This window comes from Leptonychotes weddellii, chromosome 9 (assembly GCF_054177405.1).
Source record: "Leptonychotes weddellii isolate Sample4059 chromosome 9, ASM5417740v2, whole genome shotgun sequence".
NCBI classification, from domain to species: domain Eukaryota; kingdom Metazoa; phylum Chordata; class Mammalia; order Carnivora; family Phocidae; genus Leptonychotes; species Leptonychotes weddellii.
In genome coordinates this window covers 100,240,232-100,262,634 of record NC_138377.1, presented here as the reverse complement: position 1 = coordinate 100,262,634, position 22,403 = coordinate 100,240,232, and the positions used below count along the sequence as shown (strand labels likewise).

General features: G+C 56.8%; 1 protein-coding gene across 1 annotated transcript in view; it reads left to right on the top strand.

Moving 5' to 3' along the window:
• The first annotated feature begins 618 nt into the window (after positions 1-618).
• HCN4 (hyperpolarization activated cyclic nucleotide gated potassium channel 4) overlaps positions 619-22,403 on the top strand; it is a 42,584-nt gene continuing 20,799 nt past the window's right edge. The window contains exon 1 of the mRNA XM_081831373.1: positions 619-1,406. Coding sequence (XP_081687499.1) covers positions 619-1,406 — 788 coding nt within the window. The remainder of the gene's footprint in view (positions 1,407-22,403) is intronic.

Genomic DNA, 22,403 nt, shown 5'->3' with positions numbered 1-22,403 from the left:
GAGCCGAGCGCTGCCGGAGGGCGCTCCGGGGGAGGTGGCCGCTGATGTAAGCCCGGCGGGCCGCTGGGCTCCGCTCGGCTGCGGCGGGAGCCCCGGGACCGGCCGGCCGGTCTCGGCCAGAGGAGGCGAGGCGAGCTCGCGAGTGGCTGGCCACAAAGCCGAGGCGGCGGGACAGACTGACAGCCCGCCGGCCCGCGGGACGCACGCCCGGGAGGCGCTCGGGTCGTGCGCTGTGCGCTCCAGAGCGGTTCTCCGAGCTCCGCGGCCGCAGCGCCGCTTCTACCCGCGCCCATTGTTCCCCGCGGGGGCGGGGCGCCTGGAGCCGGGCCGCGCGCCGCGCCCCCGAACGCGGGAGGGAGAGAGGGAGGGAGCGCGGGGTCCCCGCGCCCAGCCCGGCCCGGGAGGAGGCGCAGCGCGGCGAGCCCGGGGACCCGGAGCCGGACTGGGAGCCTCCCCGCGGCACCCAGCCTGCCCCAGCATGGGCGCCTGAGGCGGCCCGCAGCCAGCGGCGAAAGACGCGTCCCCGCGGGCGGAGTGACCGGCGGGTGGACCTGGAGCGGGTCGGCGGCGGCGCCGCACCCGCGCCCCTGCCCCGGCCGGGCCCCGGCCCCTGGCGCCATGGACAAGCTGCCGCCGTCCATGCGCAAGCGGCTCTACAGCCTTCCGCAGCAGGTGGGGGCCAAGGCGTGGATCATGGACGAGGAAGAGGACGCCGAGGAGGAGGGGGCTGGGGGCCGCCAGGACCCCAGCCGCAGGAGCATCCGGCTGCGGCCGCTGCCCTCGCCCTCACCCTCGGCGGCCGCGGGCGGCACGGAGCCCCGGGGCGCGGCCCTCGGGGCGGCGGACGGCGAGGGGCCGGCCCGCGGCGTGGGCAAGTCCAGCACCAACGGCGACTGCAGGCGTTTCCGCGGGAGCCTGGCCTCGCTGGGCAGCCGGGGCGGCGGCGGCGGCGCCGGAGCGGGGGGCGGCAGCAGTCACGGGCACCTGCATGACTCCGCGGAGGAGCGGCGGCTCATCGCCGAGGGCGACGCGTCCCCCGGCGAGGACAGGACGCCCCCGGGCCTGGCGGCCGAGCCAGAGCGCCCCGGCGCCTCGGCTCAGCCCGCAGCCTCGCCGCCGCCGCCCCAGCAGCCGCCGCAGCCGGCCTCCGCCTCCTGCGAGCAGCCCTCGGTGGACACCGCTATCAAAGTGGAGGGAGGCGCGGCCGCCGGCGACCAGATCCTCCCCGAGGCCGAGGTGCGCCTGGGCCAGGCCGGCTTCATGCAGCGTCAGTTCGGAGCAATGCTCCAGCCCGGGGTCAACAAATTCTCCCTGAGGATGTTTGGCAGCCAGAAAGCCGTGGAGCGCGAGCAGGAGAGGGTGAAGTCGGCCGGATTTTGGATTATCCACCCCTACAGCGACTTCAGGTAGGGAGGCCGACGCGATCCTCTGCGTTCCCTGAGCGGTCGCAGGCATGCTTCCTCTCTCAGCCCTGCCTCTCAGCCGGAGTTAACTTTCCTTCCTCGCGCGGGGAGCTCCGAGAGAAGTGGGGCGCCTCTAGGCACCAAGACACCCCCAGACCTCCTCCTGCACCGCGCTGGGAACTTTCTTCTGTGTTGCAGGCTCCAGTCCTCGCCCTCTTGGGGTCTGGGCCACATTGGAGGCCAGCTGAAAAGGTGTTCTGAGCCTGGCCTAGCCCTGCAGGCAGCCAGGAGTAGGCTCTGCCACTTTAAGCCACACATCCCACCTCCCTGTGCTAGGCTGCAGAGTCAGGGTGGCCATCCTAGAGGCAGTTCCAGGTCATTCCGCCTCACGAGCAGGGCCATGAAGGGAGACAGACCTCTTGGCAGAGGTGCCAGCTCCTTGGGCATTGACCCCAAGCATTAGCATCTCCTTCTGGTGACCTGGGAAGCTGCAGCTGGGGAGGGAGAGCTGGGCCTCCGAAGGACTGAGGTCCAGGATAAAAGCCCTCCATGCCCACCTTATCCCTGGGTCCAGACCCTCATGGCAAGTTGGGGGGCCAGGAGCAGGCACCCTGGGCACCTGGCATCCAGACCGGCAGGACAGGATGACCTTGCTCACAGTGGTCAGGGAAGATGCCTGGTGTCCTGACTCATGAGCGGCTGTCCTGTGACCCCAAGCTTATCCAGTGGCCCTTTCTCACCCCAGAGACCCAAGCTCCAGTAGCTACTAGGACTCTCCCTGGTCAGTCCTGGGTCCGCAAACAAATGGTGTGACTGCCAGTCAGGAAGAGGGACCCTGCCCCCTCCCCCATCACCTGAGTCAGATGCCACTGAGGAGCGGATACCACTCGGGGCCTGTGGGGGTATCTGCAAAACAGGAGATCGGTGATTGCCTCTGAAGTTGAAATAAGGGATGCCCCCCATCCCAGTCAAGGTCTTGGGGCCCCCCCAGCACCTCCCTGAGTTTTCCTGATACACAGAACTGAAGTGAGGGTCTGAAAAACATTCACCCTCTAAAGCTGGGTCTAATTTATTCTCTCTCTCTCTCTCTCAGCCCTGCCCCCTATTTAGCTCCTTTCCCTGCCTACCCTGCTAGCCTGCCAATATAAATGAGCATTTTGCCAACCCAGAGCCCTCTTTGCAAACTCCAGGGAAGCTAGGTTTGTAATGAGAGCAAAGCCATTTTCCATCCAATGAGAGAGATTTCTCGTGCTGGGAGTGACCAGTCAGGCAACACTCGATGGCTTAAAATAGTGGTGACAAGAGCCCCCCCCCCACCTTTCCTTTTTTCGAGGGACTGCTCTTCGTAACCCTAATATCGAGGGTTCCCATTCCAGAGAGTGTGGGAAGCCCCAGGCTAAACAGACAAGCATAGTCTTCAAGTTGTGTGAGCAAATGTGGGACCCTCCCATCAGGAACTGTGGCTGCTCCCCAGGACCAGGTTCCTCCCCTCTGGTCAGTGTTCAGACTTAGGGCTCCCAGCCTGAGCTAGGAAGGAATGGGCAGGAGTTGTATCTCCTGCACCCTCTGGGTGTCCTGGGCTTCTCCTCCTCCCTCGGAACTCCCTGGAGGTGGAAGCAGGTAGGCTGTACCAGTATCCACCGCTTGAGAGCGTTGAGGGGCCCTCCCTTCCCTTGCTCGTCTCCCTGCTGTCTTCATTGTGAGAGCCTCTGGTCAGGGTTCTCCTCGCCAACCCCATTGCGTGGGATGTGGGGGTGCGAGGGGCCAGCCCCAAGCGTGCCGGGCCTCCACAGACAACAGGCTTGGATCGAGCACCTTCTGGGAACTGGGCCTTGCCTTCCCAGTCCCCCCCTTACCCTGGATGGTGAAGGGTTCGGACTGGGTTGATTGCATAAATGGGAACCCCTCCGCCTTCCAGATCTTCCTCTGCCCATCTTGGCATGTCTGTTTGCAGTCCCCCTGCTGCAGACTCTGTCACTAACTGCAGGCTGCCCGGGACATGGCGGGGGCTGGGGGGGGGGGGCGGCGGGCGGGGATCAGGAGGGGTGTATGCAGCAGCATTGATAAATGGGCAACAGGATAAGGGTCAGACTGGGCTTTGAATCTGTGTTTGTACCACAAGCTGCAGAGACAGGTAGCTGGAAGCACACATCTCTGGGGCTGAGTGGAGTGTAGGGAAAGAAATCCAAGAAAGACCATCTGTGTGTGTCTGGAGGGGCAGTGGTCATACCTCTAGGCCAAAACAGCTGGTCTCATCTGCACAAGGTCAAAGAGGCAAGGGCCTGGCTGAGTTTCTAAGCTTAGGAAACCCACTACTCAAACTGGCCTCACCCCCACCAACACCCCAAGCTGAGTTTCAGCCACTGGTCAATGGGCCTCTGCATGGAGCCCTTCCCCACTGCCCAGCTCAGCCTCACAAGAGCTTCTGCAAGCATTGCTCAGGCCAGTTGAGGACTTATTCATCATTTTGACGGGCAGGAAGCATTGATCCAGCAGAATTGGTTTAATAAAGAATCACCAGCAAACCATGATAGATTGAGTTTGCGGTTTGGAGTTCAGGGCTCACTGTCATGGGCTGCTTCTGGCATCTCCCGTTCCTGCGGGGGGAAGGTTGGGTGCCTTTTCTGAGGGCTGAGTGCACTCCACTCCGAGGGACCTGCAGAACGTGGGCCATGGCTAATAAGAGGCTTTTCTGGGCTGCTTGCCCTTCTCCTCACCATGGCCCCAGCTATCGCATGGCTCCTCCAGGCTCTACAGGCTTGTCTGCCCCCCCGCCCACCCCTCCCACTTCCCAGTTGCCTTTTAAAATTTATATTTAAGGTTTGGTGAGGGAAGAGGCCAGGACACACAGACAGCCCCTCAAGGCAGTGGTCCCTGGGCTCCTGCCCAAGGCTGGTTGGGCTCTTGGGTCCTGGATGGGTCCTTCCTTCCACATGAGCCATGTCCTGGGAGCCCAGCTTGGCAGCGGGAACCCGGAACAAATAAAACATAGTGTTTTTCCAAAGAGAGAGGAAAGGAGCGGGGACCCGAGTGAAATGTACCTGGTTTTGTTCCCAGAAGCCTGTCAGGCTTTCAAGTGTCAGGCTCAGGGGCTCTGCCTGGATGTGTGTATGCTTCGGTGTCTGTCTGAGCAGGTGTCTTGGAGCTGTGTGGGCGGACGTGGGGGCTGGCAGGGAAGTCCCCATGTGGGATGTCAGTGATGGGGCACTCCTGTGCCCCAGACTCTAGCTTGGCCTTGAAAGTGGAGGCAGACAGAAGCTTGGTCCTTCTCATCCCTCTGCTCTTCCGTCTCCTAGCCTGAGCCTTTTGAAGCTGTGAAGAAGGGAAGGGAAGAAGTGCCCTAAAGGGTCTTTTCCTTGGGACAGAAACCGCTGGACTCTGAAATCATGGAACCTGGACCAGGGGCCTGATACGTCCCAAGGGTGACCTCACCCTGGCTTCTGGTGCGGGCCCCCGGCCCCTGGCACTGCCACTGCCCTCCTCACATCACTTGCCCAGCCCTGTCTGCTCGGGTGATGAGCTTTCTCTGAGCCTCAGTTTCCCCACCTAGGACAATGGGAATCCTGTTGCCCACGTCAGACCTGTACACCTGTGGTCACCCTGTGGAGGTAAGCAGCTCCAGCACACTGTCAGAGACCAGTGATGCTGCTGGGAGCCACGCCGCCCCCACTCTCACTGCCTCCTTCCCGTAGTCCTGGGTGGACCACATGGGCCTCTGTCCTTGGCTCAGGCCAGTGGTTCTGAACCTGTGTCGGGGACCTAAGTGAGAACCTGCAGGAAACTATAGAGTGTCTATCAAGAAAGAGGCACGTATATCCAGACACAATAGGACACTCAATTTCTGGGGTCTGTGGACTCTCTAAGCTGAAGACCATCTAGGTTGTGAACCCCACTCTATCTAGACCATCCCAGAAGAGAGTGCCTGGCCTGGCAGGGGCAGGTGCTAGCCTCTTAGAGCTCGTGCTCCCTGGGGCCGTCTGTAACCTGAGGCCGGTGCCTCCCTTGGCAGGATGGGCATGAAAACGGAGCAGAGTCAGATGCAGAAGGAGGCAGTCTGGGGACTACTTTTCTGTTTCCTCAGTCCCACACCCAGCTTCTCCCCTTCAACCAGGGGCCGGACTGTTTGCATAGGAGGTGGTGAGGAGGAAGGAGGGAGCAGCCCGGCTCTGGGTTGGTGCGAGGGGGGGGCTTCCTGGAGGCCATTGCCCGAGAATGCTCCTTCTGCTCTCAGGAATATGGGCGCTCACTCTATCTGTTGTAGTGTAGAAAGCCAGGCTGAAAAGAGCTGCAGGCCTTGCGGCGCCAGGGGAGGGGGAAGGGCGCCTTGGTGCAGAGGGGAATTCCAAGGTGAGCTGCCTGGGCAGTGCTGTTAGCTGATACAGGGGGCAGCAGGATTCTCCAGTGATGAGGACGTGTTCATCCTGATAAGACTGGGCTGGGGGCAAAGGCTAGCACCTGGCTCAGGGCTGAGGTGCTCCCGGGATGCGGGGTGCGCAGAAGCCCCACGGGGCCGGGCCCCTTGTGTGGCCGAGGCGGGGAGCCGGGGCTCCAGGTTCTCCCCGTGGCAAGGCTTCAGTTCCCCGTGGTGTGACTGCTACGTGATGAGGCTGGGGGCTGCTCCCCTGCCCAGCCCTGCCCCTGTTTGTTCCCTTAGCTGCTGTGAGCTGTGAGGCTTTGGGCTGTCAGGTGGCCTGCCTCCCACAGCGCTGGGCTGTCTGCCTGTCTGTCTGCCTGTCCATCTGCCCTCCTCTCCCCTGCTTTCGGGCCCCTGGGTCTTCTGGGATGCCCTCTCGGGCCACACGGCCACCCACCATCATCCATCTGTCCCCGGCCTGACCACCTCAGGGCATTTGGATGGAGCTGTGGGTTTGTTTGAATGCAGTGCTTCTCACATTGTCATGTCATCCAGCTCGCCTGGGGATCCTGTGAAACTACAGATTCTGACTCATCAGGTCAGAATTAGGGGCGGGGTCTGAGATTCTGCATTTCTGAAAGGGGCCCAGGTGATGCTGCTGGTGCCCAGCGCAGAGCTGAGCTCGGAGGGCTGGGGTTCAGATCATGTGTATGTTCTCTACTTAGCCTGGGCTCCCTGACTGAGTTCCCTGAGGGCAGAGACTCTGTCTTCTCCTGTGGGCCTCTAGCACTGAGCGCAGCAGGGCGACTTCTGTGAACTGGGTTGAGCAACCCTTAGCCACAGAGGTCAGCTGAATGCTTGCGGGTGTTGGATTCACAGCCTTCCTCCCCTCTTGCACTGCGGCTTGGACCCTGCTAGCCCTGGCCGATGGGGTGGGGTGAGCAGAGGGAGGCCACACAGCCGGAGGGCCCTTACGAACTGTCTGGTCCCATTGCTTGGGCGGCTTCTCTCCCATTCAAAGGGCCAGAGCAGTGGGCCCGGCTGGAGGGGCAGGGTCAGGGAGTGCAGCGACTGCTGGGCTGCAGGGGGGTTTCTGGGAAGGAACAGATGTCAGCCAGAGAGTCCAGAGGTGTCAGGGCAGGAGAGTGGCCCTGACGGTGGCTGCCTGCAAAGAGGAAGAGACATCCAGTAAAAGGAGCTGCTTTGGCGCTTTGAGGTTGTCGGGTGAGGGGGGGTGGTTGTCTGGACCTCAGTGCCCCCTCCGCTGCCCCACACCATGCCTAGCAGCCTCCCCCATGGGCTGGACTTACCTGTCACTTCTCTCTGCCCCTCCCACCCTGGAAGGCAGCAGGCCACATACAGACGACAGAGCTGACAGTGTCATAGCAGCCCGAGTGGCCCTTTGTCACAACACTGGCCATCCTGGGGGAATTTGCCCAAAGTAGAAGGTGCAGTCCCAGCTGACCCAGGCGGGGAGGAGGGGCATGTCCCATATCCAAGGAGGCAACCAGCTCCAGCACATACACCCCTTGGCTCAAGGACTCTTACAAAGCTGTGACTGCCAGTTGCTAATTAATAGAAGGGCTACTAAGGCCGACCAGGCGGTCCTGCTTGGGCCCAGGGGATATTGAAGAATCCACGTTTCCCCGCCAGAGCGGGCCGTGGGGAGGGCAGGGGCATTGTCTTGGCTTTGGAGAGGACGTTCTCTGCCAGCCAGGCTTTACTGAGAAAGCACTGCCAGGGCCCTGGAAATCGGTGATTCCAAAGCCTAGGAGGCCACTCAAAGACACTCTTCATCATCAGCACCTGCCCAGAATCGGGGTGGAAGCAGCACAGAGCGAGGGTGTGCTCCCTGTCACCAACGGTGCTCAAGATGAGACAGCAGTACTTAGATCAGAAGTTGCTAAGCAGCACCCCATGGACCAAATACAGCACCCAGATGTGTTCTGTTTAGGCAGCATAGTGTGTCATAACAAATCTGAGACAGTGTTTTAAAATGGAAAGATGTGACATAAAAATTTGGCTTTCGGGCTTCTGAAAAATCGGAAACTCTGGCAGCTCTGGCCCCACGTTCCCACACCATAGCAGGTAGCTGGAGAAGACTAGAGGCTGCCCCGTTTCATTTGGCGTTTGCTCTCCGGTTGCCCACTGTCCCTAACATCCCATACCCAGCCACATCATTCATGCCCCCCCACCCCCCGGCCCCGAGCTGATGACCTTTGTAAGGCTTCTGAGTTTACAACCCTCGATTCAACCCAGCAGAGACTAGAGCCAGGATTAGAATCCAGACTAGACTGGATTCCCAGGTCAGTAACCACCATTTATGAACCATCTATAACAGGTACCAAACTGCTAGAAGCTTTATATCTCATATTTTATTTACTCTATATGGTGGCCTGAACAATAGGCTCTGTTATCCCCAGTTTACAGATAAAGAAACTGAGTCTCTGATGGGATAAAGAAAAAGATTTGCCCTAAATCATGCAGCGATGAAGTACCAGAACCTGGTCTCGAGGATTCTAAACACATTCTTGTCCCTTTTTGTCTCCTCCTCCTTCTTTTTTGTTAGCTTTAAAAAGTAAAATTACAAACATTCTGAGAATGAAAACATTGCAGATAATGTTTGACCACACATTATCAGTGCGGAGGGCTGTGGGGTGATGGGGCTGAGCCGGCATGGGAGATTTCGTCGGCCTTAGCAAACCTCTGGCCTAAAGCCTTCATTTTATCAAAGGGGAGCAGAGGACCAGAAAGGGGGAGCCACTGGCCCAAGGTCACAGAGTAAGTCCATGTCAGAGATGAAATCAGAACCCAGTGGGTTATGTAACATCTGGCTGCAAAGACCTCAACATTCCACAGTCTATCCCTAGACCCCAACCAGAGGTCCTGAATGGTCTTGTCACTGGAGCATTTTGGCTTTTTTTTTTTTTTTTTTTAAGATTTTGTATTTGAGAGAGCATGAGAGAGAGAATATGAGGAGGGGGAGAGGGAGAAGCAGACTCCTCGCTGAGCAGGGAGCCTGACGTGGGGCTCCACCACCTGAGCTGCAGGCAGATGCTTAACCGACTGAGCCACCCAGGCGCTCGGCCACTGGACCTTTTTCCGGTTGCCCCAGCTCCATGCCCGAATTTTGCAGTGATAGGTATTTTCTGAGTCCCTTCTTAGTTTAAGCTGACCCAGTGAGAAGGGAGTCTTTCCGTATCTGAAAATGCAGCGTCTGGAGGCTGGGACATGCTTGCCCTAACCGCCCACCCCTGCCAACTCTGGGGTTGCTCTGCTCCTGGGGATGCCAGATCAGGATCCTGACTGGCATGGAGGATTCTGGGATTCTGGAACCATATCCAGATGCCTGGATATGGTTGATGCACCTGGATATGATTAGGGTTCCTAGGGAAAGGGGACAGGTAGCCAGTGGAATCCGTGTTCTCTCCACCAGAGAAATAGGAGGTCACGTGGTTTATCCATTCCCTCCTTCAGAGAAGTGAGGAAGTGGAGTCCTGGTTCAGGGCTGTGTGTCCAGGGTCGGGGCTCAGGGTGTGATCAAGGTCAGGTCTCTCTCTAAGGCCACAGTCTAGGCCCACGTTGTGGCCAGGATCCGGGTTCAACCTGAGACCAAGATAAGGCCTTGGTCTGGGGTCAGGAACTGGAGTCCTTGAACAAAGCCTGGGAACCAACCCCAGTGCCTCCCAGAGGCCCCAGGCCTTGGGGCAAGGTGGGCATGTGGCCCACCCCACCTGGGACCCTCCCCTGTAAGAAGCCCTCCCTTTCTCTAAGCTCCCTGAGCTCCTACACCTCTCAGCATCTGAGCCAGCTGCCTCTGGGCCTCTCTGGGAGGGCAAGTACAAATTATAAATAAACAACGGTTCCACTGCCTTCGACGCTGAAGCCACCAAATCTCCCACGTGACGGCTCCGTGCCCCGCTCTGCTCTCTGGTTGTTTGGGGCTGGTGTCTGTCTTCCCAGCCAGGCAGCCAGCTCGTGGCTCCTGCACAGCGGTGCTTGGGGCTGGACAGGGATGTGTGCCGGCTTGATGGAGGGACTCCCCACACCCCACCGCACTCCCAGCTCCTCAAACTGCGGAGTCAGCCGCGGGGCCTCCGGGTCTGCTCCTGGCAGCTGCGGGGGCCTGATAATTGGCTGCTGATGATTTTGTGTCTGCCTAAGCATTTATCCGTGTGGGTGGACGTGTTATGTCTGCGTGAACGAGGCTTTCAGAAATTAATACATAACATGGGGCTGGCTAATAGTCTTCTGGGCCTGGGGAGGGGCAAGCTTAAGGGGGTGGTGGGTCATGCCCCCTCAGAGATCAGATGCTCCATTCCAAGACTGTTGTCACCTGTTATGGAGGATGGGGGTCACTACCCACCCAGCAAAGAAGAGAATAGGGTTTCAGCTCCTCTTTAGGGTAGATCAGTACAGATTGATGGTCAGGGAAGGCTTCCCGGAGGAAGCAGATCTGAGCTGGATTTGAAGGAAAGAGAGAACCATTCTGCACACTTTCTTGGAACTAGGTTTCTGGGAGATGGAGCTAAGGGGCTGGGGTGGGTGTTGGTAGGCACTAAGGGCAGGTTACTCAAAATCTGCCTCTTTGGACCTGTACTTATTAAACTCTGTGCTTCTCCCCTGAGGACTGTTTCCCCACTGCCCTGGGTCTTGACCCTGATGCTGAGTATGTGTGCATATGTTTGCATGTGTGTGCGTGTCTCTCTGGCGTCTCCCCCTGGGTCCTTGTGGCTCAGGGAGCCCTCCGGGCCCTGGCCCCAGCTGCCCAACCTCTGAGACAGCCCCCTTCTCTTGCTGTACTACGCCCAGAAGGCAGGTGTGGCTGCCGCATTCATGTCACTGAGTGTGTGGCCTGGAGGCCAGAAGTAATTACCCTGCAGTTCCCTGTCGTAGGCTGGAGTAGCCCCTGTCAATGATTAACGCGAGTCCCCAGCCACTCATCGCCAAAGCCGGCTTCTCCCACCTATTGTCCGTCAGAGGATACAGGGCGCTTTTCCCTTCTGCAGGGACAGGAAAGATCCACAGGCCTCATCAGGGCCATCAGCACCTTCTAGAAGAAACACGGTCCAGCAGGGGAGACGCTGCAGCTGGGGCCCGTCTGTGCAGCATCGGGGCCAGCCCACCCTGGAGCCCCGGGTTCTCTCCTCCTGAGCTTTCCTAGCTTGTAACTGCCCACCCCTCCCACGCCGAGTTTGTCCTCCTGACCCTCCTCCTGTTCTGCTGTATGACCTCAGCAAAGTCCTTTCCTGTCTCAGTGTCCAGGGTCAGGGCCCAGTCTGAGGCTGAGAAGAGAGCAAAGCTAATTGCCCAAATAGGTATTGAACCAGTAATCCTGACCCCATTAGTACAAATTGAGCCAGCAGGGCAGGGACAGCTCCGCTGATGAGTGGAGCTGATGAGAACCTCCCTCCCTCCCTCCCTCCCTCCCTCCCAGAGGCCAATTCAGGCGTGATCCTGGAGTTGTGCAGCCCCTGTTCTCCTGGGGCAGTGGGAATTCCTGACACGCGGGTCTCTTTCTGCGGAGGCTCTGCCGGCCCTTTGTGCCGGGGGACAGGGTAGAGGCTCCCCAGCTTGTTGTGTGGTATCTGGTCTGCTCCCCCCGCATGAGATCATGGCACCCGTGGGATCATCAGGCTTTCTTTTTTTTGTTCGCTGGGCAAAGGACGCCAACCCCCTTCTCCCAGCCATCTCTCCTGGGGGACAGCTCAGACCTGGCCCCGGAAGAGTTCAGAGGTGAGGGTCCAGGGAGAGTACGGGTCATACTAGACAGCTGCACCTGGAGGAGTCCTGGGGGGCAGGCCAGCAGCACCATGGGCTTTGGAATTGGCAGGGGAAGGAAATGCGGCAAGCTGTTCATCCTGTCCCAGAGGCTCTGAGGAGTCATCATCCCGCTGTGTTGCTCCACAGCTTCTGCGGACAGAGCCGAGGGGGCCCGTGGTGAATGAGAGGTCAGTGGATGCTCAGCTCTGCCCCATCCAGCTGTGAGGACCGGAACGAAACCTCCCCTCCCTGTGCCTTGCTTTCCTCATCTGAAAGTGGACAGTGCTTCCGGAGAGGGGCTGGGTTTTAGCAAGACCCCAAGACCCTGAAGCTGGAATTGGCCGGCTGCGGAGTCACCTGGGAGCCTTTTGCGGTTACGGACGCCTGGGCCTCCCAGTGTGGCCCCCCGGGCGGGTATGATTTGGGGGAGCACCCAGATTGATTCTGCTTCTGTCACCTGAGGAGCCAGTGAGCTGGGCACCTCTGAGGCCCTCCCCACGCTAATGGTCTGCAGCTTTCTGACTGCACCTCGTCTGCCTCAGCCCCTCAGGGCTCCCCGGAGCCTGGGGGTGAGATGCTCGCTCCCCAGCCTGCCATCCAAGCCCATTTGTGATAGGCTTCTCTCCAGGGAGTCATTACCTTTTCTTGTGTTAGCAATCAGAAATCATAAAACTCCAGGGCTGGCGGGACCCCAGGGACCACAGTTCTTGCTCCTCATCCTTGTCAGATGGTGTTTTCCTAGACGGAAGGCAGCAGAGTCCCACCTGGCTTGTGGTGTCAAGAGCCCAGGCCCCTCCAGGGAACCCTGATCCCAACAAGAAGGGGGCCACGTAGACCCTCCCAGAGTGAATATTTAGCTAGCTTCCCTGGGGCGGCCCTCCAGTGGCGTCGTCTTCACCTCTGCCCTGAGTCCAGCGGGTTTTGCCCTTACCCCGGTGCCCCCTCCTTCGGGAGCAGGTGAGCTCTCCTACCTAAGTTCCCCTGAGGTTGCTTCCCTCCGTGCTGCTCCTCAGCCGAATGCTATTTTCGTTGCGGTCTCCTGAGTGCGGGCAGCTGTGCTTGAGCCTTTGCTGCCTGGAAGCCGGGCGGGCAAGTGCCCCAGCTGCTCGGCACCTCCCCGTTTCTCCCCAGGTAGTCTTGTGGGCTGGGTGAAGCTCAGAGAGGTTAGGCCACTAGTCTGAGGGAACACAGCAGCCTGGCATCTCGGGGCGCTATAGAGCAGATGGCCCCTGCTATACATGTCGGGGTATGTGTGCCTGTGTGTGCGCGCGTGTGTGTGTGCACACTCACTCTTACATTAACGTACCTGTGCTTGCACAGACTTAAAGTCTCCTGAGGAAGTCTCGGCCCTTCAGAGAAGCAATGGGTTGATATCTTGGTGTTCTTATGGCCGGGCCCGTGCTCAGTTGTGCCGTCACAATCCCTTCCCCGAGGATCTCTCTTCCTCTGCGACCTTCGTGGCTCCCCAGGGCCCCGGAAGAGTCCGGACTACTCAGTCTGGCGTTCAGGATGCCCCCGACTTCTCTTCAGACCAGTATTGGATGGGGGAATGGGGGGCCAGAGTTCTCCACGGTTTGTGCTCTTCTCTCAGCGAGCTTTCCATCTGGCCAGCTGCCCTTGGCTGGCCTCTTTAGCCTCCGCACTGCAGAGATTCATGGAATTGGCATGTCTGTAGAGTTCGTCCAGCTCCAGCCTCTCTTATCAATGGGGAAACTGAGAAAAGGATTATGAGAGGGCAGGGAACTAGAACCCAAGACTCTCAGGCCCCTGGGCTGGACTCCTGCTGTGTAGCTTGGGCCTCCTTCCCGTAACCGCAACACTGACCTTCCTGACCCGTGGACACACTTGGGCCGCCTCCTCTCTGGGGCTTTCGTACCCAGCAGGCCGTGCTGCTCCCTCTTCCTCTCTGTCCACATTCTCAAGCCTGGCTGAATTTCCCCTCCAGCTATCCCCAGCCCACACTGCAGAGCCAGACAATCCCTTTACTACCCGCCCCCACCAGCTTATGGCTCATCTGCCCGTGGAACTGGTCTGGATCATCAGCTCCCCTGTAGGGGTGAGTCTGTCCGTCCCTAAGACTGAGAGCTCCTTGTGGTGAGACCGGTCCACACGTGTCCGTATCCCCAGAGCCCTCAGGCCAGGACTTGCATCTGAGTGGTCACAAGAATAAAAATGGTGATGATAACAGCCAGCCTACACTGAGTATTTGCACTGCGTAGCATATTATAAATATCTCATTGAATTCTCCCAGAATCCTGTGAGGTGGGATTCATGTTCTTGTTTTGCGCATGAGGAGACAAGCTCAGAGAGGTTAAGTGATCTGTCCGAGGCCACACAGCCAGGTGTTTAGACACTGGAATGCCTAAACTCCCTACCTGTCTGCTATAGCCTGGCTACTCCATGTGGTCCCCGGACCAGCAGCCTTACTATCACTAGGGAGCCTATTTGCAATGCAGATGTCAGCCCCCACGCCACACTTAGTAAATCCCTGTCTGTGTCTTGGTAAAATCCCCAAGTGATTTGTGTGCGGAGCACTGTGCTATATGATAGAAAGATCACCTCTGCTCGGGGAATAGCCAAGACTGGCCCTCATTGTATGATGAAATGCTAGGGCCTCAGCCCAGGACCAGGATGGACTTCGCAGAGTGTCAGAAGTTTAACATGTCTTCTTGGGTCTTCAAAACCAAAACCAAATTTTCTTCCTTAAGTCACATAGACAGTTTAAAAAAATAAAAATACAACCAAATCCCAACTACCCACCCATAAACCAAGCACTAGATGCCCTTGGCTCTGAATCTTCTGGAGGCAGCCCCAGGCAGACGAGGGAGCAGCTACCTGGGAGCCCTGTGATTCTGAGTCAGAGTTTGAGGTGGGTTAAAAATAGAGCCTAGTGGCCAGAGGCAGGTGGGAGGAAGAGAGCAATTCATCTGTTATGGGGGGGAGACCCCAAGTCAGGGAGGTTGGGCCAGAAGAGGGGGGCGGTGAGGATGGCGGGGTTATGCCCTCAGATGCAAGAGTTGTGGGCCCAGCCTGGCTCTGTGTGGAGTTCCAGCCTGACGGGGAGGGAGAGTCTACAATGCCAGCCCCAGGGCACAGGCGGGGAGGACCCCATCCAGCTCCCAGGCAGCCAGCAGCTTCTCTGGGAGGGTGTAGGGCTGGGCAGCAGCTCTGCCCCAGAGAATACTGAGCAGGAGCCTGGACAGGGAGGGGGCAGGGGGGAATTGGTCAAAGATCCAGGTTTCACGGTTGGGAGGGAGGGAGACAAGGAAGGATGCTCGTGTGTGTTGTGGGTCAGCACGTGGTCTCCGTTGCCTGTCAAATGGGACAGCATTTGAGGCCATCCCTCCCTCCTTTATCACCGCCCTCCTCCAAAAAATCTCATCCTGACCTCCCTGCCATGCTAACATGCTTTCTGCATGTTTATGCTGGCTGCCTAGGAGTTGCCCCGAGGACCCAGTGTGTATCTCTCTCCTGACTCAAGTGAGGGGACTCTTCCCAGCACGGGGCACTGGTCATTGGCTAAAGGCAGATTTTGTTTTTTGATTATAAAGGAAATATTTGCCCATTTTTAAGAAAATATAGAATTTAAAAGTAGAACAGAGTGTAGGAAATCTAGAAAGGTGTGTGATGGAGCAAACAAAATCACGTAGCCATGTGTGTGATGGAGCAATCCCACCACGTAGCCATGATCAGTGTTAACCTTTTAGGGTAGTTTCTTACTTGTTATTTTTGGCAGTCTTTTCCCCCCTGGCAACGGCCTTTAGTCCACCCATCCATTTAGCAATAAGACAATTTTAGGAATGGCCCCTGAGCCCCTCACTCCCCAGCCCCGGGCCCAGCTATGTGTTCATGTCTCGGAAGAGGAAGAACAATCATTTCTGCTCTTGGGGGGGACAGGGCAGGGCTGAGGACATAAGATTCATCCTGGGTCTGCAAAGTGGGGGCAACACAGGGGGATTCTAGGAGAAGGTGGGACTCTCTCCTTCCTACCCTTGCCCTTTCCTCCTCCCCTCCTCCACCCCTACCTCCTGGATCTCTGTGCTCTTCCTATTTCGGGAGGAGGGAGAATCCTTAAAATCCCCACTTAGAGGGCATGCCCCTAATGGGGGGGTGTTTGGCCACCTTGGGCCTGTTCCAGTCAGGGTGGAAACAGTCATGCCTAGGTTGAGGCCACTGTGTCCCCCTCCCAGCCCCCTCTGTCACCCCACTCTGTCAGAAACCCCAAACCCCATGCTTCTCCTGGCCTGTCTCTTGTTCGGCTACTCCTCTCCCCTTCCCCCAACCCCCCCCCCCCCGCGGGCTCTGCCCTTCCTTCTCTGTGAATTTTCCACCATGGGTTTCAGCATTTCACTCTCTGATGGATGTTTCTGGGAGTCTTGGGGTCTTGGGGGTTTGGACAGGACACGTTCCACCCAGATCATCGAGGCTTATGAACGCCTTGTGGGTCTCAGTGAGCTGCCACTTCGTACGGCTTCTGCTGGGCCACCTGTCACTCAGCTTTGCGTCCTAAGGCGTGCATGCATTCATTCACCCACCCATTCACACATGTATTAGGACCCACCACGTAAAAGGCCCAGTGCCAAGTTCAGAGAGTCGTGTAGGCCACAAGATATAAACACACAAATCAAACACACAATTTCGTCATAGTGTGATAAATACTATGCTAGGGCAACGCATATAAGGGGCACCTAACCAGATTTCTTAGGATACAAAGAAACGACGCCTCCTCTGAGATGAGGGACTTGGGCTGGGCAGGGATGGTGAGGAGAGTCCCAGGCAGACGCTGGTGTGTAGGCAAGCCCAGAGGACAGGAAGTGTGGTACCTTTGGGCATGGAAAGCTGCTGGTATGTCTGGAGCAGAGCATTGGGGAGAGGAAGAGTGACAAGATGTGGGAAGGAGGCAGAGTCCAGATTCAGAAGGGCCTGGGGATGACAGTGGGACTGGGTTTAGCTGGGAACACAGAAGGACTCTGGGCTTGGCAAAGTGTGGAGAGTGGATTGCCGGGAGGATGCGGAGCCCATGTGGGCCCCTGAAGTATGCAGGTCCTGGAAAGGCCAGGGGCTCAGGTAGGAAGCCACGGGGTAGGCCGGGGGGTGTGCTAGGAGACTCAGTCCCACTGGCTGGGTGTTGGTAGGTGAGCAAGATAGAGACTAACTCCCCGGTTTCTAGATGGAGCATTTCGATGGCTAGAGGAACCCATGCTGGGAGCACAAGCATTTGGGAGGAAGCTGTTTAGTTATCTGGATGTGCCAAGAATGACAGGGGCATCCAGGTGTAAAGGTGTAGTCGGCAAGTGAACACATGGGTGTGGAGCTTAAGAGAGAGGTCTGGTTTGAAAGCCAGCAGAATCATGGAGGCCTTGGCAGCTGGCGAGGTCACCCAGGGAGAGTGTGGAGAGAGAGAAGAGGCCAGGGCCCAAAGGAACAAACACACTTAAAGGTCACGCAGGGGAAGAGGAGCCCCTCCGGGGAAGGAAAGAGAGGCAGAGAGAAGGGAGGAAACCCAGGGTCTCAGAGTGGCCCGTGGTGTCAGGTGCTGCTGAGGGTCAGCCAGGAACAGACCACAAAGCACACCGAGGACTGTGCAGTTGCTGAGGGGTCGGCAGGAGTGTGGGGAGAGGCAATGGAAGTGGAGCGAGCTGGCCCCGTGACGCCTCTCCCAGGAAGCTTCTCTCTGGGCGAAGACATCAGGCAGAGGGATTCGGGACTCGGGAATGGTTTCGTTTTATTTTTTAAATGTAGGGAGCTTAAAAGAATGAGCTGTTGGGAAATGATGCTTGGGGAGGGAGACTGAAGATACAAGAGGGGGTAACCTATGGGTCAGGGTCCCTGGGGAGGCAGAGGGGACTTGTATCAAGAGGCAGGTGGAGGGGTTGCTGATGCTTTTGTGACTGGAGGAGGGGGAAGGGGTGAGGGAGAGGCAAGCAGGGGTCGCAGTCTGGTGGCAGAAAGAGGAAGGGGACCTTCTGGTGGCTTCTCTTTTGTCTGTGAACGAGAAGGTGGTGTTATCTGCTGAGAGTGGGGTAGAAGAGTGGTTTTAGAGCTTTGAGGAGAGAGAAGATACTTGGAAGTGGAGGAAAATTGGTGGGGAAAGGGTCTCCTGGAAGGTGGGGCGGGTGGGGGTGAGCGCCAGTTGAGTATGGAAACCCAGATGAGGAAATTGAGGCACGGGAGCTAAGGCGCCTACATATTTAGCAGAATGGGTCTGAGGTGGTGGGATTTTTTGCACAGTCCCCAGGAAACATGCAAAGGGTGAATGGTGGCCGTGATCCAGGGCGTGATCTTGTGAAGAGGGTGCCAGAAGGACCGGGTGAGCGAGGTAGAAGGGCTGGACCCTTGTGTCTCAGGGGAGGGGAGGAGGCAGGAGGGTTCTGTGACTCAAGGTTCCTGGGACAGACACTACAGAATAGACTCAGCAGGACCGGCTAAGAGAGCTGGAGGGAAAGGAGGTTGCGGTGAGAGATGGAGCCACTGCAGAGGGTGACATGGTCCCTCCCCCGCTGCAGGAGTGGGTGATGATGTGCCGTCAGTAGAGTCAGGGCACCAAGCCACTGAGGGGCTGCGTGTTTGGGGTTGATACATGGAGTGGAGGTCTCCCAGGATGATGGCAGGGTTTGGAGAGGAATGGAAGGCTGTGAACCAAGTGCTAACACGATCAGGGTCCCCGAGATGGAACAGCGGCAGATGGCTGCTGGCAGGATGGCCAGAAAATGACAGGATGCTCAAAGGATCCTGTAAACCTTCCTAGCACAGACAGGAAGTGACCCCAGCATGGGGGGCAGGGGGATGCTGACCCCACCCCCGACTCAGAGGTGCCTGGGGTTTAGGAGAGTGACGTCGTCAGGATTCAGCTGAAGCTTGCGTAAGGGAAAAGTAGGACTCTGGGGGCAGGCTATTTGGGCTTAATTCTTGATCCACCATACATAGCAAATTTCTCAGCTTCTTGTGCCTCAGTCTCCTCATCTGTAAAATAGGCGCAATCATAGTATCTCCCTCACAGGGATTTTATGAGGATTAAATGAGATAATCCATATAAGGTACACCGATCAGTGCCTGGCATGTCATAAGGGTCCAAAAAACATTGGCTGCCATCCTCCTCTTGTCTCATTGTCTTCGCTGTCACCCGGGGCAGTTGTCTGTGCTGGGCATGGAAAACCAAGGGCTGGCTCGGGAACCCAGGGGGAGCTCCCCGCTCCCATCACTGTCTCAGACACCAGGATTCTTGGGTTCCTGGTTTCCATGACTTGTTGGGAGCCTGAGAGGAGAGCTAGGTGGTGCCCGACGGAAGGGCAGGATGAGACAGCCACTCCCAGACACACAGCATGGTTAGGCCAACTTCCCGGGGGAGGAGGTCTTGGATGGGTCTTGGATGAGGGATGGGAATTCACAAGATGGGGGTTCAGGAGGCAGGGGCCATTCTCAGGAGGAGGAGCCAGAATGTGGACGGAGATAGAGCCAGGGGGTGGGTGTCCAGTGGTTACTGTGAAGGAAGCAGGAGGGAGAACAGGGAAGTGGGGCACAGGGGATGCCAGACCTTGGAGCTTGAACTTTCTTCTGTAGTCATGGGGATTCTGCCAAGAAAGCTCAAGCAAGGGGTGACGAAATCATAAAATTTGGAAAGATAACCCAGAGATCATGTGAGTTGGAAGGAAAGAACTTGGGGGCTAGAGACAGGTAGGCAGCGGGGGCAAGGGTCCAGGCGAGGAGCAGTGAGGAACTGATCTAGGACAAAGCAGTCAAGGACAGATTCAGAAGCCATCCTAGAAGATGCTAGACAAGGGGTGTCTGGGTGACTCAGTCGGCTAAGTGTCCCAACTCTTGATCTCAACTCAGGTCTTGATTTTAGGGTCATGAATTCAGGCCCTGCACTGGACTTCACGCTGGGTGTGGAACCTACTTAAAAAAAAAAAAAAAAAAAAGATGGGAGACAAGACTTGTCATTGCATGTGGGGCCTGCAGGAAAGAGAAAGCAGCTGAAGATAGCTTTGAGGTTTTGAGCCCGGGTGATTGAAATGCTGAGTGTGCCATTGAGCTCTGAGGAAGAAGATGCTGTGTTCAGCCTTGGACTTGGGTGTAGGAGCCAGCAGGCCCTCCGGGTGGCAGGTGGGAATGCAGGTCTGGTGCTAGGAGAGGTGTCTACAAAGAGGGAAGGGGTAAATGGTGGGGACCTGGGTGTGCCACTCCCCTGGGAGGAATCGTGAGGACTCTGGCCTGCAGTTCAGCATGGCAGGAGCACAGCCATGTCTGGGACAAGGCCCCTGCCTTCAGGGAGCCACAGCGTTCTGGGATGTCCAAAGCCAGGGCTCAGGCCGGGCCCAGGTCCATCCGTGAGGGGTTGGAGAGGCCTGGAAGAAGTAGCACTTCAGATGAATCCTAAAGGATGGAAAAAATGTAATGGGCCAAAACCCGACCCTCTCTTCCAGCTGGCAGGATTCCCAGTGGATGTCATTTGTGTCAAAATGTGTGCAAGCAGGTGTGCAAGAAAATATGCGTGTGTGTATGGGAGCAAAAATTAGCAGGAGTGCATAGATGAGAGTGTACAAAACTGTATTAATGGTGTGTGTGTGTGTGTGAGCATATGTGCTCAAAGGCAAGCATGGGTGTGTGTGGACAAGACAAGGGTGAAGGAGGCCATCCCTCTTCTGACTTCCACTTCTCCTGCCCCCATTTTATTACCCTTCACTCCTCTTCAGCCTCTGGGGAAGGAGAGTGCCCTTGGTCTGGTCCTTGAGTCTCTGAGTTCAGGGTCAGGAGCCTCCTATCTTCTCTTTCCTCAGCTCCCTTGAGCTCCCTCAGCCATAACCTTCCTATCAGACCAAACCATGGAATGTTCCAGGTGTCCGTGTAAAAGGGCTGGTTGGCTTTTTGCCATCCCCCGTTTCTTCTGCACACGAGACCTTCTCCTCCAAAGCTGCCCTGTAGGCCACGCCCACTGGCTGAGAGGCCACCTGCCTGCTTGGATGGCCAGGCAGGAAGAGAGGTCCAGGATTAAGGGAGGACAGGCCTGGGGTCCTGGGGCTAAAACTGGGGTGAGGTGTCTTCCCTTTAGCTTAGAGAACACTGGGACAGGGGCGGGTCATCTGGCTTTGGAGAGAACAAGGCCTCTAATTCAGGCATGTGCCAACTCCAGCATGTCTAAGTCTGGCTGTCCCTCGCTTCCCTGACAGGGCTTGCCACCCGCCACCACGGATGCATACCCTGGATTGTGGGAGCTAGCCATGAATGATTCTAGGGGCAGTGAGGTGCTGGGGGAATATGGAGCATCCAGCTTGAGGTTGTGGAAATGTTACTGTTCCCTCCTCCACAGACCCCTCTTACAGGATAGCACAGCTGTGCCTGATTGACCAGGATGACCAGGATGCTTTTAATATTTGAAAGTCATGCTACTTCCCCCACCCAGGAAGTACACCAGAAGGCTCTGGCATCAGGAGGATGGGTCCCCTCCCAACCTCTTCACAACTCTCTCTTCTCTCTCTCTTTTTAAAATTTTATTATTGAAGTAGAGGTGACATACAATGTTATATCACTTTCAGGTGCGATTTCATAGTGATTCAACAATTCTATACATTATTCAGTGCTCACCACTATAAGGGTAGTCACCATCTGGCCCCATCTCTCTCTCCTCTCTTGTCTACACTCGCTGTGATAGGCTACCTCCCCGAGTGACGCAGAGGTGCCAGGAAGGCTGGTCTCCCTCCCTGCATCCCACTGAGGTGCCTAAAATCCTAAGCAGTCAGGTTCTCAAGTCCCCCCAGACCTCTCAGAATCTCGTTCTGTCCCTCACTAGCTGTGTGATGTTGGGTAGATACTTCTCTCTGAGTCTCAGTGTCATCATCTGCAAAATACAGATGTTAGCAGCCAACTCAGTGCTGGTGTGAGGATTAAATGAAATAATGCATGGGAAACACAAAGTTAAGTGCTTGATACATGTGAAATGTTTTGGAGTCTTTATGAATTCAGTCACCAAGGAGCCCCCTAAAAAAGCCCAGGACATTAAGGAATCATTTGAGATGCTTCTGATCACTGGGCTTGGCGAGAAGAGGGGCCCAGGAACTGAAGATGCAGTGGGGAGGCTGTTGCCAACTTCCCCTGGCCAGACGAGCAGAACAGGGCTGGGAGGCGCCAGGAGCTGTCCGCGGTGCTGAACGCCTCCCCTTCCCTTCTCTCTCCCCGCTCTCAACTGGCCCTGCTTTTGGGAATCTGTGCAACCTGCTTGCAAAAGTAAGGGGAGGTAGTCTCCAAGGCCAAGGGCAGCTCCCAAAGCCCAGGTCCTCCAGGAGCACTTTCTGGCCTCACCCTTCTGGGCCACCGGGAGCCATGCCTGGGCTGCTGCCTGGGACGGTTTCTTCCATCATTGCCCAACTTGTCTTCTGTCTAAGCCTTGTATTCTGACTGAACCATGAGCTCCCTGAGGTCAGAGCATCTGTCTGCCAAGGTAGACTGGTTCTGTTGCCTGACTGTTCACAGAATGCTGTGGTCCTTGACTTCACCACTGGACTCTCCCAGAACCATTATAAGCTCCTTTCCACCCCCAGCCCCAGTAGATGCTTTGCTTTGACTCCTCCCTGGAAGATTTCATCTTCCTCCCTCGTCTCTTTCCTGTGAATTTGTTGACTTGAGTTCCTTACTGACTCATTTAGTAATACAGATAGGTATAAGTCAGAGCATTTTGCAAATATCAATTCATGTCATTCTTATAACTCTGAGTTAGGTACCATTATTATTCTCAGTGAACAGACAAGGAAACTGAGGCATGGAGAGATTAAGTGACTTGCTAGTAAATGATGGAACCAAGAGTTGAACCCAGGATGGCTGGCTCTGAAAGCCTCTCTTCCCACCACATTATGCTGCCTTTTGGGTAGCTCTGTGATGCTCCAGGATAG